The 13,572-nt window shown below is 41.8% G+C and overlaps 1 protein-coding gene across 1 annotated transcript in view; it reads left to right on the forward strand.

Annotated features, from left to right (window-relative positions):
• The first annotated feature begins 10,260 nt into the window (after nt 1–10,260).
• LOC117561630 (adhesion G protein-coupled receptor E5) overlaps nt 10,261–13,572 on the forward strand; it is a 29,372-nt gene continuing 26,060 nt past the window's right edge. Inside the window, exon 1 of the mRNA XM_034239160.1 lies at nt 10,261–10,581. Coding sequence (XP_034095051.1) covers nt 10,551–10,581 — 31 coding nt within the window. The 5' untranslated portion in view covers nt 10,261–10,550. The remainder of the gene's footprint in view (nt 10,582–13,572) is intronic.

A 13,572-nucleotide genomic window follows, 5' to 3' on the forward strand; every position in this document is an offset into this window, starting at 1 on the left:
TAAGGTTGTCATGAAAATGTCTTACAGAGGTATTGAAGTGTATCTAGATGAGTGACTTTGCAAAAATCTTTTAGAAGAGAAGGTGAGTCAGAGAAGTGGGAGTATTGTACTTTTCCTCTTGCCTACAGGACTGATAGAGCCGGGGAGGGTCTTTTTTTTAATGCCAAATGTGGGTTTTCTTTCAAAAGGGTTAACAATGAGACGGTAAATGATTAAATGGAATGATAAACCTTCAAAATACAACTGTTTTGTGCGCCATTGTTCATTAAGGTGCACTTTACTATGTGCAGAAGACAGCAGTATGCCAATGAATAATCTCCCTATCATTTGTTTTTTAAAAAGGGATACAAATGTATGCAGCAGAAAAGAGATTCTCTTTTCATTCCACACTTTTTTCTTTGTCTAAACCTGGCGCTTGCGTCACCCACAATGCAACCCGATCCCTGGCTGTTTGGTGGGAGATTTGTGGTATGTTATGCTACTAGAGGTATATAGCCTCAGGCAGAGGTCTGGTAAGCTCCCTTTATTCTAAGTGCAGACCCCAGATCTAAGTGCAGACCCCAGATCTTTTTCAGACTTGTCTTCAGACCCAGCCGACGCTGACTTCACAAAGCTCCCCCTGGAGCCACAAAAGGGATTTATACAACGGCTGTCTCACATGTAGTAGTTCTCCCCAAGGCCGGTAAGCTTTGATGTGGAGTTCCCCTCGAACCTCTGGGCTACTGAGACGGCCAAGTCAGTTTAATACTTTTAAGTCCTCCTGAGTGATCATTGAATGTGCACATGGGTCATTATTTTCCATTAAGATATTTCACGTTTTTTGTACAAGTGTAACCCTGTTATGTATTTCAAAGCATTAGAGAGGAGATGGTTCCCATTTTTTCCAAAGTCAAGCAGCCCACCTCCCCACTGCGGTTATTTTCTTACGGTTCCATTATGTTTAAAATATATTGCCAATTTACCATGTTAATGCTTTTATATTTGATAGATTATACAACGGGAATCTAAGAAGTGCTTCACAAAGTAATATGTTCAACCACATGGTGGCAATATGTAGCCTTATAAAAAAGGCACACACCCATTGCCTTCAGACCAAGAGCAATGTGAGCTTTCACACCCTCAACAACTGCAGGGACAGATGGACTCGACAACAGACACGCTATTGTTTCCTAAATCACTAAGTGTGTTCCCTAAGTTTAAAATAAGCAAAACACTTGGCTGATCATTGCAGCTCTGAGTAAATATGGACTGTGGACTCCTCTGGAACAGGCAAAGTTCAGTTTGATCAGACAAACCTATTGCAAAATGACTCCCTGAGGGCCATGTTGTCAGAGACTATTGCAAGCAGTTATGACTAAATTAGGTGTTAGCTCAACTTTAAGGTTTGTGGATTTCGCCAAAGGTTGGAAAGAGAGCTACCATTTCCAAAGCTGCTGCAGGCCGGAGCCTGCATCTGCTGTTTGTGATTGTGGCCTCCCTCGTGAAACGCCCAACCTCCACTATATTCCTCTCTTCCATCTTAACAAGCATCTTCAAAGCTGGGGAGGAAACATCTGCCCTCTGTCACCTCACTCCACCCCCTCACTTCACACACAGACTGAGGCAGGGAGGCTGAAGGGCACTAAATGCAAACATAGGATATTAGAGGAGGGAAATCTACAAACAGTTTTAATTCACAATAATAAAGGGCTATCGAGCTGGAAAAGACAGAGGGGAAACTGATTCATTACATCTGATCCCCCCCTCTCTCTCTGTGTATGCCTTTGTATATATTTTAACTAGACATGGACATATGGTCTCTAATGGAGTCTGATATAAACAGTGAAGTTCATAGGAGTCCAGATGACATCTTAGAAAAGGGATGTGCGCACACACTCGCAAAGACAGTTTGTCAGTTTCAGAAGCATTGCAGTGGTTTATGTTAAACAGTGTTACATTTACTCTGGAACACACACTGCTTACGTTAGCATTAAGAGGCAAGGAAAGAAAACCAACACACAGGCAATCCGTCATGTAGCTCTATCACCACACAAGGAGACGCAAATACTCCCTATTATTATTTTTCTCTAGACCATATATATTCAAATCAGGATCAGAAATCCTTTATTAGCTTTAAATATCATAAACTAATTAGTTCAGTTTTACAAAATAATAACTAAAAGGGAACGTTTGAATAACGACCAGCGTAATTCCCCAGCAGTAATAATGTGAGATCATTCAGGAAGGAACAAATGAGGTGAGAGCTTCCTCAGGAAGTGATAGGTGGAAGGGGGGCGCCTGTCAAGTCTGTTGCTATGGTTTCCACCTGGTGGACTGGGATAAGCTGTGGTTTGTAGTAACAACAGTGTTTTCAGGATGTAGGAGGTTAAGCTGATGGGGTGATAGGGAGCAGGATTGTCGTGGTTGTAGAGCTGAGTTTACAGAGTGGCTAATATCACACCCCGCCTAATGTCTTAAGTGTTGACAGAAAGGGCTTCTATGCCAAGTTACTCTCACAAAAGATTGGATATGTTCACGTCTTTGTGCCTCTACAGTTCTTGAAAGCAGCTCAAATCAATACTTTTATATTTACAATATAAATGACAACATTGTGCAGTCCTAAGAGTTGCTAGAAGTAACCAAACCACAAATGATTATCATCCGTTTGCTTATCCCCTCAGAGTGTTTTGGTTTTAAAGGCCCGCAGCTGTACTGTTTTGGTTCATGTTCACTTGGGAGGCAGCTGTTCTAAGAAAAACAGGAGCAAAAAGAAAACAAAGTTATTTACTAGCCAGTTAAAATAGTGGAAGCAGATATTTCCTTTAGGAGTTTGTATGTATTAGGGTTTGTGTATATGTACTTGTATCATACACCTGAAGACTGACGAATAGACACCCTGACCCTGATGAAGGCTGATACAAGCGAGTGTTGTAAAACGTCGGTTTGATAGTTTGCATCAGAAGATGAAAATAAACTGACAGCAACGACAATTAGTTGGGACTGTCCTTTCTGCTCTCCATATTAATAAAGTGCATATTATGCAATATTTTCATCCTAGACAGACATGCAACCTGGCTTGACATAGTTCTGGCAAGAGGTACTGGCTTCTGAGTCGTGTTCTAATAGTTTTAACAGTGAAGCACATGTTTGTGGAATAACAGGTAACGTATTCAAAACAACTGAAGAATAAATCACTTACTTTATAATTCAGTCATCTACAAATAATATGAGTACAGTAAAGTACATAAAGTACTTAGCACAAACCAAGGGTCTTTAAAGTAAAGCCAATGCCCTCAACCTGCATGTATACTAATGGCCGGCAGGAGGCGACTTCACTGGTTGCAGAAAGAGCTCAGTGTTAGCTCAGTAAACTATTTTCCCATGGCAGGATGTACATTTTGTTAATTATGAACCAGCTAAGATAAAAATGCTCACAAAAATGTGCATCATTATTGTTAAGACAGTTGCCATGAATTATAAATACAGTACACCTTGCTAACCAAGCTAGCTAGCGTTAGCTTATCATTTATAACTTTCTTTGCTAAAGGTATCTGACCCTACTGGCCTTGCTCTTCCCTGGTCACTTCATAATCTCGTCCAATGGTCACTACTGGCTTCAAACCAAAATGACAGCTTGAGGTTGTATGCTTGTGCCAACCGGGCAGTTGAAGTTCATCTCCCCTGAAATGTTAATCATCATTTAATCCTATTAGACATATCTGTAACATTGACAACTGACCACCAAAGTCTAAATCTGTTCACCCCTGAGTCTTAGAGATTTGTGCCTTATTTAAGTACTTTCCTGAGACATCGTATTCACGAAAAGGGGACCAACACTTCTTCTTTCCCAGCATACACCACAGATGGACTTCAGCCGACAGCGCACAATGAAACAGATGTTTTTCTAAGTTTGAAGTATTTTGTAAATTCATTTTGATCCTCTTGAAGCCATTTGATATGCTCATATTTGTTTAACAGATGTAATAATAGGGTGGCTGTAGTTTGGGATAACACATAATAACAGCCCTGTTGTCAGTAGCATCTAGTAGCGGTTGTTGACATTAAAACACAGCCAGATGAATCTTTCTGTAGAGATGCTGTTGCTTGTTGCCGAGCACCATAAATACAAACCAGTGTCGGGTAAGTCTTGTGATCACGTCTCTCTTCTCTTCACAGGAAACTCAAACCACATAATATGCCATCTTTATCACACATGTAGTGCAACAACGCTTTCACTACCGCGCTGTTCTTCGTGCATTGCACAATCTGTCACCTCGAAGTCTTAGGACACCATGAGATGCATCATATGTTTCTTTACCTCAACCATAGGGGGTGTACCTTGCCTCCTGACAGTGTGCCACTGGTGTTTGTAGCGTCAGAATGAAACCACTCGAGCAATGAAAAAAGTGTAAGCAGCACTTCTGGTTAAAAATATGCACTATAAAAGCAAAGCAGAGCTGTGGAGGCCTGCAGACTGATCTGAAGCCACAGACACTGCGGCTGTGTCTGTGCAGTACATCGATTGGTTCAGTATTGTATTTGCTCATAGCAATATCATACATTTGTTCTAAAGAAAGAAGTGTGTGCTGCAATAGGAAAATAAACTTGGTGTTGGTGATGAATGATATAAAGAAAAAAAAAAATCTAAATCAGGTTCTGTTCAAGGAGAGGGCAAGTTTCAGAATAACAACCAATATCACAGACTTCCATCAAAAGTAAGCTGGACGGTCCATTTTTTTGTTCATGTTTCATTTTGATAAAACAACAGTAGATACAAAAAGAAAAGGAGAGTTGAAGTAATTAGTTGTTTTCTTTACAATTTTTGTCTTCGCTATTTTTGGGATATGATTAATTACAATAAGGTTTTTGCAGCGACCAACCGTTTATAATAATGACATATAAAAACATTCTGAAAGCTGACTATTTACAGTACTTGAATCAGATAAAGAAAAATGAGTGATGCTGAGTCCTTTCTGTACTGCTTTCCTGTCAGCTATTAGTTGCTATCTGCTACCCATAACTTTTAATCTACTGTTTTTGGTTACCTTCCTCTAATTTCATGATGTTGGTTTTTGCTTTATGAAAAGTTATTACTGTTAGGAGTTTGTGAAAATACAAATGGGTTGAACAAACGAGACCGACTATGTGATGTCAAAAGACAAAGAAAAGAGAGGTGTTTAAAAAAGGAGGCGAGAGGAGGAGGATGTGGCAGCTAAATAAAGGGCAACAGAGAACGTTAATCTCTCCAGTCATCTGATCTGCAGTTGTAAGTGTCCTTATGGACTGGTGGAAAACATTTTGATGCCAGGTTTGGAGAAATCCAGCCAAAAGCTCGTGTTTGTCTGTGCCGACTGAGGCTCGGGATGTAAACAGCAACTGTGTGATTATGATCCATTGACTCTGGTTCCATATGGAAAGATCCTTTTTAACAGTGTTTGCCAGCGGCTCTGGGCACTGACATTTAGACATCTGACAGAATTATAATGTCTTATTCCACATTTGTAATATTATACAGAAACTTTCCACCACAATATGTAACATGAAGCATCTTTGAAATACCATGCCATCACTTCAAAGACAAACTACATTTGTGGGCAGCTGGGGACTTTTATTTGACTGGGCAAGTATTGGTACTTATCAACGATAAATACATATGTCATGTAATGAAGACCCCTTGAGGATCCATTCAAACTTTCCCAGGACCCCAGGCAAAGTCTTTCAAGAGAGACGATATAAAATACTGCTCTCTTTGATGGTTCAGAATTCAACTTGAAGTATCTTTCAAACTTGTGTCTGTATTCCTTCAGATTTGACAGAGGAAAACAGACCTGGCTGTAACAGAGCACAGCTTCTAGATTCAACTTTATCAGCACCACTAAATTATAATTCATTTCGCTTAGGAATGTTTATGCTTATGAGTTTGGTTTCAGCCAAATCGCCTGTTTCACAATCCACACAGATCAGCATATCTGAGGAATTATATATCAGTTATGTTAGGGAATAATTTGCTTAGGTATTCAACCTTCGACCCAGTTCATCGTTTTCTCTCTTTACTGTCTCTTTTCCCATGGCATAGTTCTACGGCCTTGGGTATTGCTGCCATCTCTCTTAAGGAGGGGCAGCTTGGGCGCATTGTTGTTGCCAGTCTATGACGGAGCACAAGCCGCCATGAGGTCGTTTACTGTTCAGGGACGAAGGTTCCCTGACGCACATTCTTTTCTATGGCCGAGAGCTCTAGTTAGATTCAGGGTCCATAATGTTTAGTCTCACTGATAAAGAATGTTGATTATTAAACTCCGAACTAGTTAAAACCTCGAGCTACAGAAGAGTTCTTCAGAATTGGTTTGGCAACCGCTGTATCAACTCGTGACACACCACCTGTCTTGTCAGTTCTCCGGCCGTAACTCCAAATAAACCATCAGTGTTTGCCATCAAAGCTCCAGCTCTCCTCGTGTCTCTTTGAGTCCTGACTCTCCATTGCTACAGAAGTTTCCCCCACAAGTAATATGGGTATGTTACTAAAACACAAAGTTATTTCAATGCAACCCTGTCTATATCCTGTATGTGTTTACAGATTAGTAGCTAAAAGTCACTGTTGCAATGTAAATACACGATAACTTCCCTTCAATCATGACTTTGGTTTTGTGGGTTGTAATGCTGATTAAAGTGATGAAAGATAAAACAAGAAACATGTTCCTGAAAGCTTTTTTTTCATAGCTAGAAATGTGGACCCGTGATGGTATGTAAAGTTTATCAAAGAGGCTATGAAGTGTGTTTTCCGTTTTGTCCGTTTTCTTCAACGAGCAGAACACGTGGTAAGTAATTCATTTTAGGGAAGGACTAGGAGCATTCCTTTAAAACAGGTAATACAGTGAGTTTGTATTGCACTTCTTTAACAAAACAATATTGTTTTATTTGGGGAACTCAAACTGAATTTAAGCCCCTGGTTTTAAACAAAGCCCAATTCCCATAATAGCACTAGAGAGTATTTTATTAGACCATCCCACCGTGCCTCCTATATGGCCACTTCTTTCAGACCACCATCACTTTGTTACACAGCCTTTTTTAAACATTTTAAGTGTCAAGTCCAAACTTTACAGAGCTACGTTAGATATTATACAACTGTTTTCACAGGCTATGCAAGACAGCAGAATAAAGCACTTGGATGTTATTTTATTACAAAGTTCCTCTTTTAATAATGAGAAGTAGAATTCAGCGAGTCAATTTGTGTCTTCCGCCGTGTAAGGTCGCACTACCCTCTTCCTTTATCTTGTGATCTAACACTAAGCATTACAGTGTGTGTGAGCTAATGTCATCTGAATGATTCACACAAAACCATACAAGGACAAATTAATGAAAGGATCTTTAATGATGTAGTTCTTAAAGTTTGATATAAAGTTGATTTTAAAGTTGAGGTCAGGACGAAGTTAGTGGGGTAAGGCCTTCAGTTACGTCAGGTTTCTGTGGTGTTGCAGATAGTTGCCTAAAGGCGTATTATTAAATGAACCCACTGTTAGCCATTTTGTCTTCTTACATACATACTATGTAATGTCAGTATGGAAAGGGGGCCACGGAAGCAGTTTAGTTCAGCTATTTTCATCAAGTTCAATAATGTCATACACTCATGAAGTTCACAACCACTCCAGCGGGGCTTAACCGCATGTTCTCACATCGGTCTAATGATCACTGCTACTTGTGAGTCTTATAAATAACATTCTCCCTCTGACAGATTGCATTTTTCCCATACTCTTTCTCAATTTGGGTGACGGATAGTCGCAATGGGCTGACGTCTATTTTATGCATGTGGGATTAATGCTCATTGGCTGCCAGCATGAACGCATACCCCACACACACACACACACACACACACACACACACACACACACACACACACACACACACACACACACACACACACACACACACACACACACACACACACACACACACACACACACACACACACACACACACACACACACACACACACACACACACACACACACACACACACACACACACACACACACACACACACACACACACACACACACACACACACACACACACACACACACACACACACACACACACACACACACACACACACACGATCTTTCCATATGGAAACACCAAAGCATATAGTCGTAGAGTTAGATATGAAGTTGCAGTTACTTTTAACAGCCTGGCAGTGGCTGAGACAGACGTAAACAGACGGCAGATCAATACGCACCACACACACTAACGCTGTGTTAACCAGATGCATCTGCTTTTAGTAAGCCTTTTGTTTACTGGAGATGCTGAGGGGACTTGCATTCTCTCATCCTCTTCCTGCCTACATATGCGGATGATTTGTCTGTCTCCATGTGTCTGCTCATTTGTCTCCCAGTGTCTGCTACGCTGTCTGAACGAAAATGATGAGAAACGATGACAGAAAGTCAAGAGAATGCTTAGGAAAAACCAAGATAGAGCAACAATGACTGAAGGGAGGAAAAGAGCTCATAACTAACTTCTCTCTCCCTGTGAACGAGCTGAGACTACGTCATTTCCTTGATGTGTTAATTACTCACAGAAACGAAAGAGAGTGTTTGACCACGTTCTTCTTATCCACCATCACTGGTACACATGCACTGATAACTTATCTTTAATTATCACGAGAGCCACTCGCTTATGAGTTTGACATAAATGCATGTGTTAGATGTTGTTTGCTGCACAAAGACCATGACTTGGTATGAAATGAAAATAAACATGTAGGCTACAGAGTGATAATAACACGTGTTGCTTCTGCCTAAGGCATAACATGTTTGTAAACAGCTGCTTTCACTAACTGTTAGTTTAGGGTTAACGTCATAGGAACCCCAGGATGCTATCAGCAACAACTCTGCTTCTGTCCTACTCTTTATTACATTTTGGGAAGTTTACACTCAACCCCAGTCGGAGAAGAAGTCAACATAGTGTGTGTTCAGTGGGTTACCCGTAAAGTTGGCAGCGCTAGGGGATGAACAAACTCATCGTAGATATGTAGGCTACGTAAAAATAACAAAATACATGTGAGTTTAGCCTTAATGTTCTGTATGTGGTCATCTTTGCATTGTTATACAACATTTGAAGTTCAAAGCAAGTCTGCTGGAGACCTTTGTTAAAATGTAGGCCTAGCTTAATTAGCTCTATTAGCTAGCTAGCTACGGCGGATAAAACCTTTAGACAATTTTTAGCCAACTTAATGGCATACAAGAAATAAGAAGCCCATTTTGTATCATTGTTTGCAATTACTAATAGCCTACATCAACGTCAGAGTTCTCACTGTAAACTGCATGGTGCTTCAGCAGAAGCAACCAAGGGGGATATAGTTGCGTAACAGTTAAAGCTTCCGAGAGTTTTTCTTTCCAAGAAGTTACACTCACATAGCTCTCGCCAAACAGTAACCAAACACTAAAATCAAGGTCTCCTCAAATATTTTGTATTATTACTTTCTTTTCTTGTTGAATCATTGGTGGAGTTTTATGTCATTAGATAACTGAGTGATACAATCTTGTGGCCGCAAAGTATAGCGCAGCATTATTATCTTTTTTTCTCTTCATTCCTCACGCCCCAAAGTAAATAAATATAAACATTTTAGGAAAAGTAACGAAGTTTGAGCAGTGTGGGTTTTATATTCACAGCCTACACATATTTCAAAACGCAAACCCCCCCGTTTTCTTTGAACATTGTGGTCCTTTGTAGGGTCTCATTTAATAGAGGTCATTCTGCATCCGTCATCAGCCTGTTAGCTCTCTGTCTGGGGGGTTGAGAACAGGACTTTTTTCACTAGATTTGGGTGAAGGGCTGCACATTTTGGGGGAAAGAAAGAAAAGTAGGAGGAGATTGAGAGTAGGAGTATGGAAACAGATATAAGATTACTTACTGGCAACACACAAGTACAGCAGCAGCTGTTTAGATTGAGCGTTAGTCATCGGCCTCTCTTTTGCCTCTTTTCCCCCCTCCTCTCTTTCTCCGTCCCTCATGAGAGTGTTGTGAATAGCTCCTGAAATAGAGCCGGTGGAGCGTAAAGTGAAATGTGAAAGGCGGCGTATACAGAGGGGGGGTTTGTACAAGCAATGTGATACGGTGCCAGTGTAAGAAATGTGTTCACATGAAAATATATGCAAAGAGAAAGGAAAGAGTTAGAAAGACTGAAGTGACAGAGACAAGGCCACACAGACGAGAGAGAGAGAGAGAGAGAGAGAGAGAGAGAGAGAGAGAGAGAGAGAGAGAGAGAGAGAGAGAGAGAGAGAGAGAGAGAGAGAGAGAGAAAGGGGGGGATCAGGGAGAGAGCGAGGCGTGCTCAGAGACTAAGAGTCTGACTCTGAGAGGAAGAAAGCTGGTGAAGGTTCACTGTTATTTTCCTGCCATACAATTATCCTCAACCGAAAGGATTTAACTTTTTGTTTTTCATTCCTGCTGGATTTTGCGGACCTTGGACTTTGAACTTTGTCAGGAACTAAACTTTTATTACAGGATTTTAACTGGACCTAAATGATTTACAACTAATTCACAGTTCTGATACAGTAATCTGCTGGTTTGTCTTGGACATGGGGTCTGGGAAGGAGCTCCTTATTCTCGGTAAGTCTCTCAATGAGATCACAATGTGTGTGTCGGTGTGTGACTGTGTGATAGTTGAGGCAAGCAAAGAAGAAACCAAAAGTATGGGGATGTTTGGAAATGTTGTAACACTTCAGTTGATGTGTGCCCACTTGTTTTTTCAGTCATACACAATGATATTCATTATTATGTGGTGGCTATGGAGACATGTGTAAATACATGTATTTCATTATTAGTATATTAACCTTGCTTCTCACTTTAAATGAGGTCCAACAACTTATATGCAGTGGCGTTTTCTCCCGGAGGCCAAGGGAAGCCAGGCTTCCCCTGTTTTTTCGGATTGTAGTTATAACTTAAATAAATAAATAAAAACACTTTGTTTTGTTTCTGTAATTCTACTTTCCTGTGTGTTCCTGCCGGACCGTCTCTCCGTCTCTCCCCCATTCTCATTGAGTATTTTACAAAGAGTGAAACAGCGCCCCTCTAGATGTCATGGTGAAACAGTAGATTGCATTCACTGTTGCGAGAGGAGGCCAGCAGAATCTAGCTTCCCTTGGTGAAAAAAAATTGAGGGATTAACCAATCAGATGAGGCCCACGTGATGCCCCTGCCAACCTGTGATTGGTCAGGGCCATGCCAGGGGAAGCCAGCCGCCTCTAGCTTCCCTTCAGGGGCGGCTGGCGGCTGGCGATTTGATTGGACACTGCCATCCAATCACATCAACATCAATTTGAATACTGTAACTGTCATCACCGCCGTTAGAAATGATCAAGCAAATGAAGCATTATGGAGGGAGGAGATTTGGCGTACTTAATTAAGCATAACTTCACTAAACTTCCGCTACAGCAGCAACTAAAAATTAAAGCAGATGGCAGGACAACGCCCACACTCGAGCTGTGTACACAGAGGAATAAGGGATCTAATCGGACGTTCAATGAGGACAATTATGTCCGCACGGAGTGGCTAACTGGAAGCCTAAACTTCAGCGTCTATTTTGCTGGCCATGTCTTCTTTTTGACAAGGGTTCGTGCTCCCTGAACAATCCTTGGGCAACTTCAGGATTCATCGACCTTGCCAACCTGTCACGGGCAATTGAGAGGCACGGTAAATCTAAAAATCATATAGATTGTGCTGTGAAATTAAAGCTTTTTGGACGCGTCAGGATTGACGAGGCTCTGGATGTAGCAAGAACCATTAGCACAAAGAAGCACAACGAACAAGTAAAAAAGAACCGGGATATTCTGAGGAAACTCATCATTGCTGCCCTGTACCTTGCACGTCAAGAGCAAGCATTCAGGGGACACAATGAGGCCGCTGGCAGCTCTAACAGGGGCAATTTTGTAGAGCTGGTACGTGCATTTGCAGAGTTTGACACTGCACTCGCGGAGCACTTGGGATCGTCAACAGTCTTCAGTGGTATGTCAAACACCATACAAAATGACATAATTGAGAGCATAGCTCATTGTATCCAGGATGAGACTGATAAAGAAATACACATTTCTCCTTTCATTGCTGTACAAGTGGATGACACATCAGACATCTCCAATAAGTGCCAACTCACTATCATAATCAGATATGTGAATGAAAAAGGCAGTGTGTGTGAACGTTTCCTCGGCTTTTTTGATGTCAGTTTAGAAAGAGATGCAAAAGCTGTAACATCAGTTGTCATGAGAGCCATCGGGAACTACAGCCCAACAAACAAACTGATTTGTCAGACTTATGACGGAGCAAGCTGCATGAGTGGACAGCACGGTGGCGTTCAGGCTTTAGTGAAAGCACACTGCCCCAATGCGCTATTCATCCACTGCTATGCTCACAAATTAAATTTGGTTTTAGCACAAGGCACAAACAACATCCAAGCAGCCAAACTGTTTTTTGCCAATCTCGATGCCTTCCACAATTTGTTCTCACGTTCATGTAAGAGATCAGCACTACTGTCTGAAGTTGATCGAGCTGTGCGTGTACCAGGGGGTTCTGCTGTGAGGTGGAATTTTAAAAGCCGCGCAGTACACGCCATCCATGAAGGACGCGGGTCGCTCTGTATCGCTTTTGACAGGATAATGACAGAGCCGGGATGGGACAAAGAGACCATTGCACAGAGTGCTTCCTTGAAGCAAAAACTTGAGGATTTTGACTTCACCTTCCTGCTCGGGGTCTTTCAGTCCATTTTCGGCCTCACAGAACCACTCTTCCAGGTTCTGCAAAGCAAGACGGCGGACATAAAAAAATGCCAGGATCGGATCATGAGCACTCTCAGCGCTCTCAAAGCCACAAGAACAGATGAGACATTCAGTCGCATTTACGATGACACGGTCAAAGCAGTCGGCGATCCTGTGCCCCGACGTAAACGACGTCGCCGCGGCTGGGACGACCTGGAGCAAGGGTTTAACCAGCACCAAGAAGGAGACGAGGAAACGGTTGTGTCTTTCCGGCGTCTTTACTTCCAGATTGTTGACGGCATAGTGTTGCACATGACCCAAAGATTTGCAGATATGGAGCACCTGCACTTTTTTCGGATACTGGAACACACATCATTCACATCGTTCTGCAACCCTGATGCATTTCCCAGCAGTGAGCTGGCTCAGCTGATCAACACGTATCCATTCTTTGATGAGCAGAAGTTAAGGAATGAGCTGCACACGCTGTACAACAACAGGTTGTTTCACAAGCCACCAGGAGAGCTGATACAGCTTCTTATTGAGGATGACCTACAGGGCACACTCTCCGAGGTCTACAAGCTGCTCCAGCTCATGCTCACGATACCAGCCACCAGCACATCAGCAGAGCGCTCCTTTTCCTGTCTAAAAAGGATCAAAACGTATCTGAGGAACACGTGTGGACAGGACAGACTTGTCAACCTAGCCACAATATCCATTGACTCTGTTGTTGTGGAGGACCTAAAGGCCGCTGGGAAGTTCTATGACATTGTTATTGACCACTTCGTTACCATGAAAGACAGGAGAATGGCCTTCCTCTTCAAATAGGGTGAGTGAAATGCACACCCCTTTCTCT

Source organism: Gymnodraco acuticeps, unplaced genomic scaffold (assembly GCF_902827175.1).
Source record: "Gymnodraco acuticeps unplaced genomic scaffold, fGymAcu1.1, whole genome shotgun sequence".
NCBI lineage: Eukaryota > Metazoa > Chordata > Actinopteri > Perciformes > Bathydraconidae > Gymnodraco > Gymnodraco acuticeps.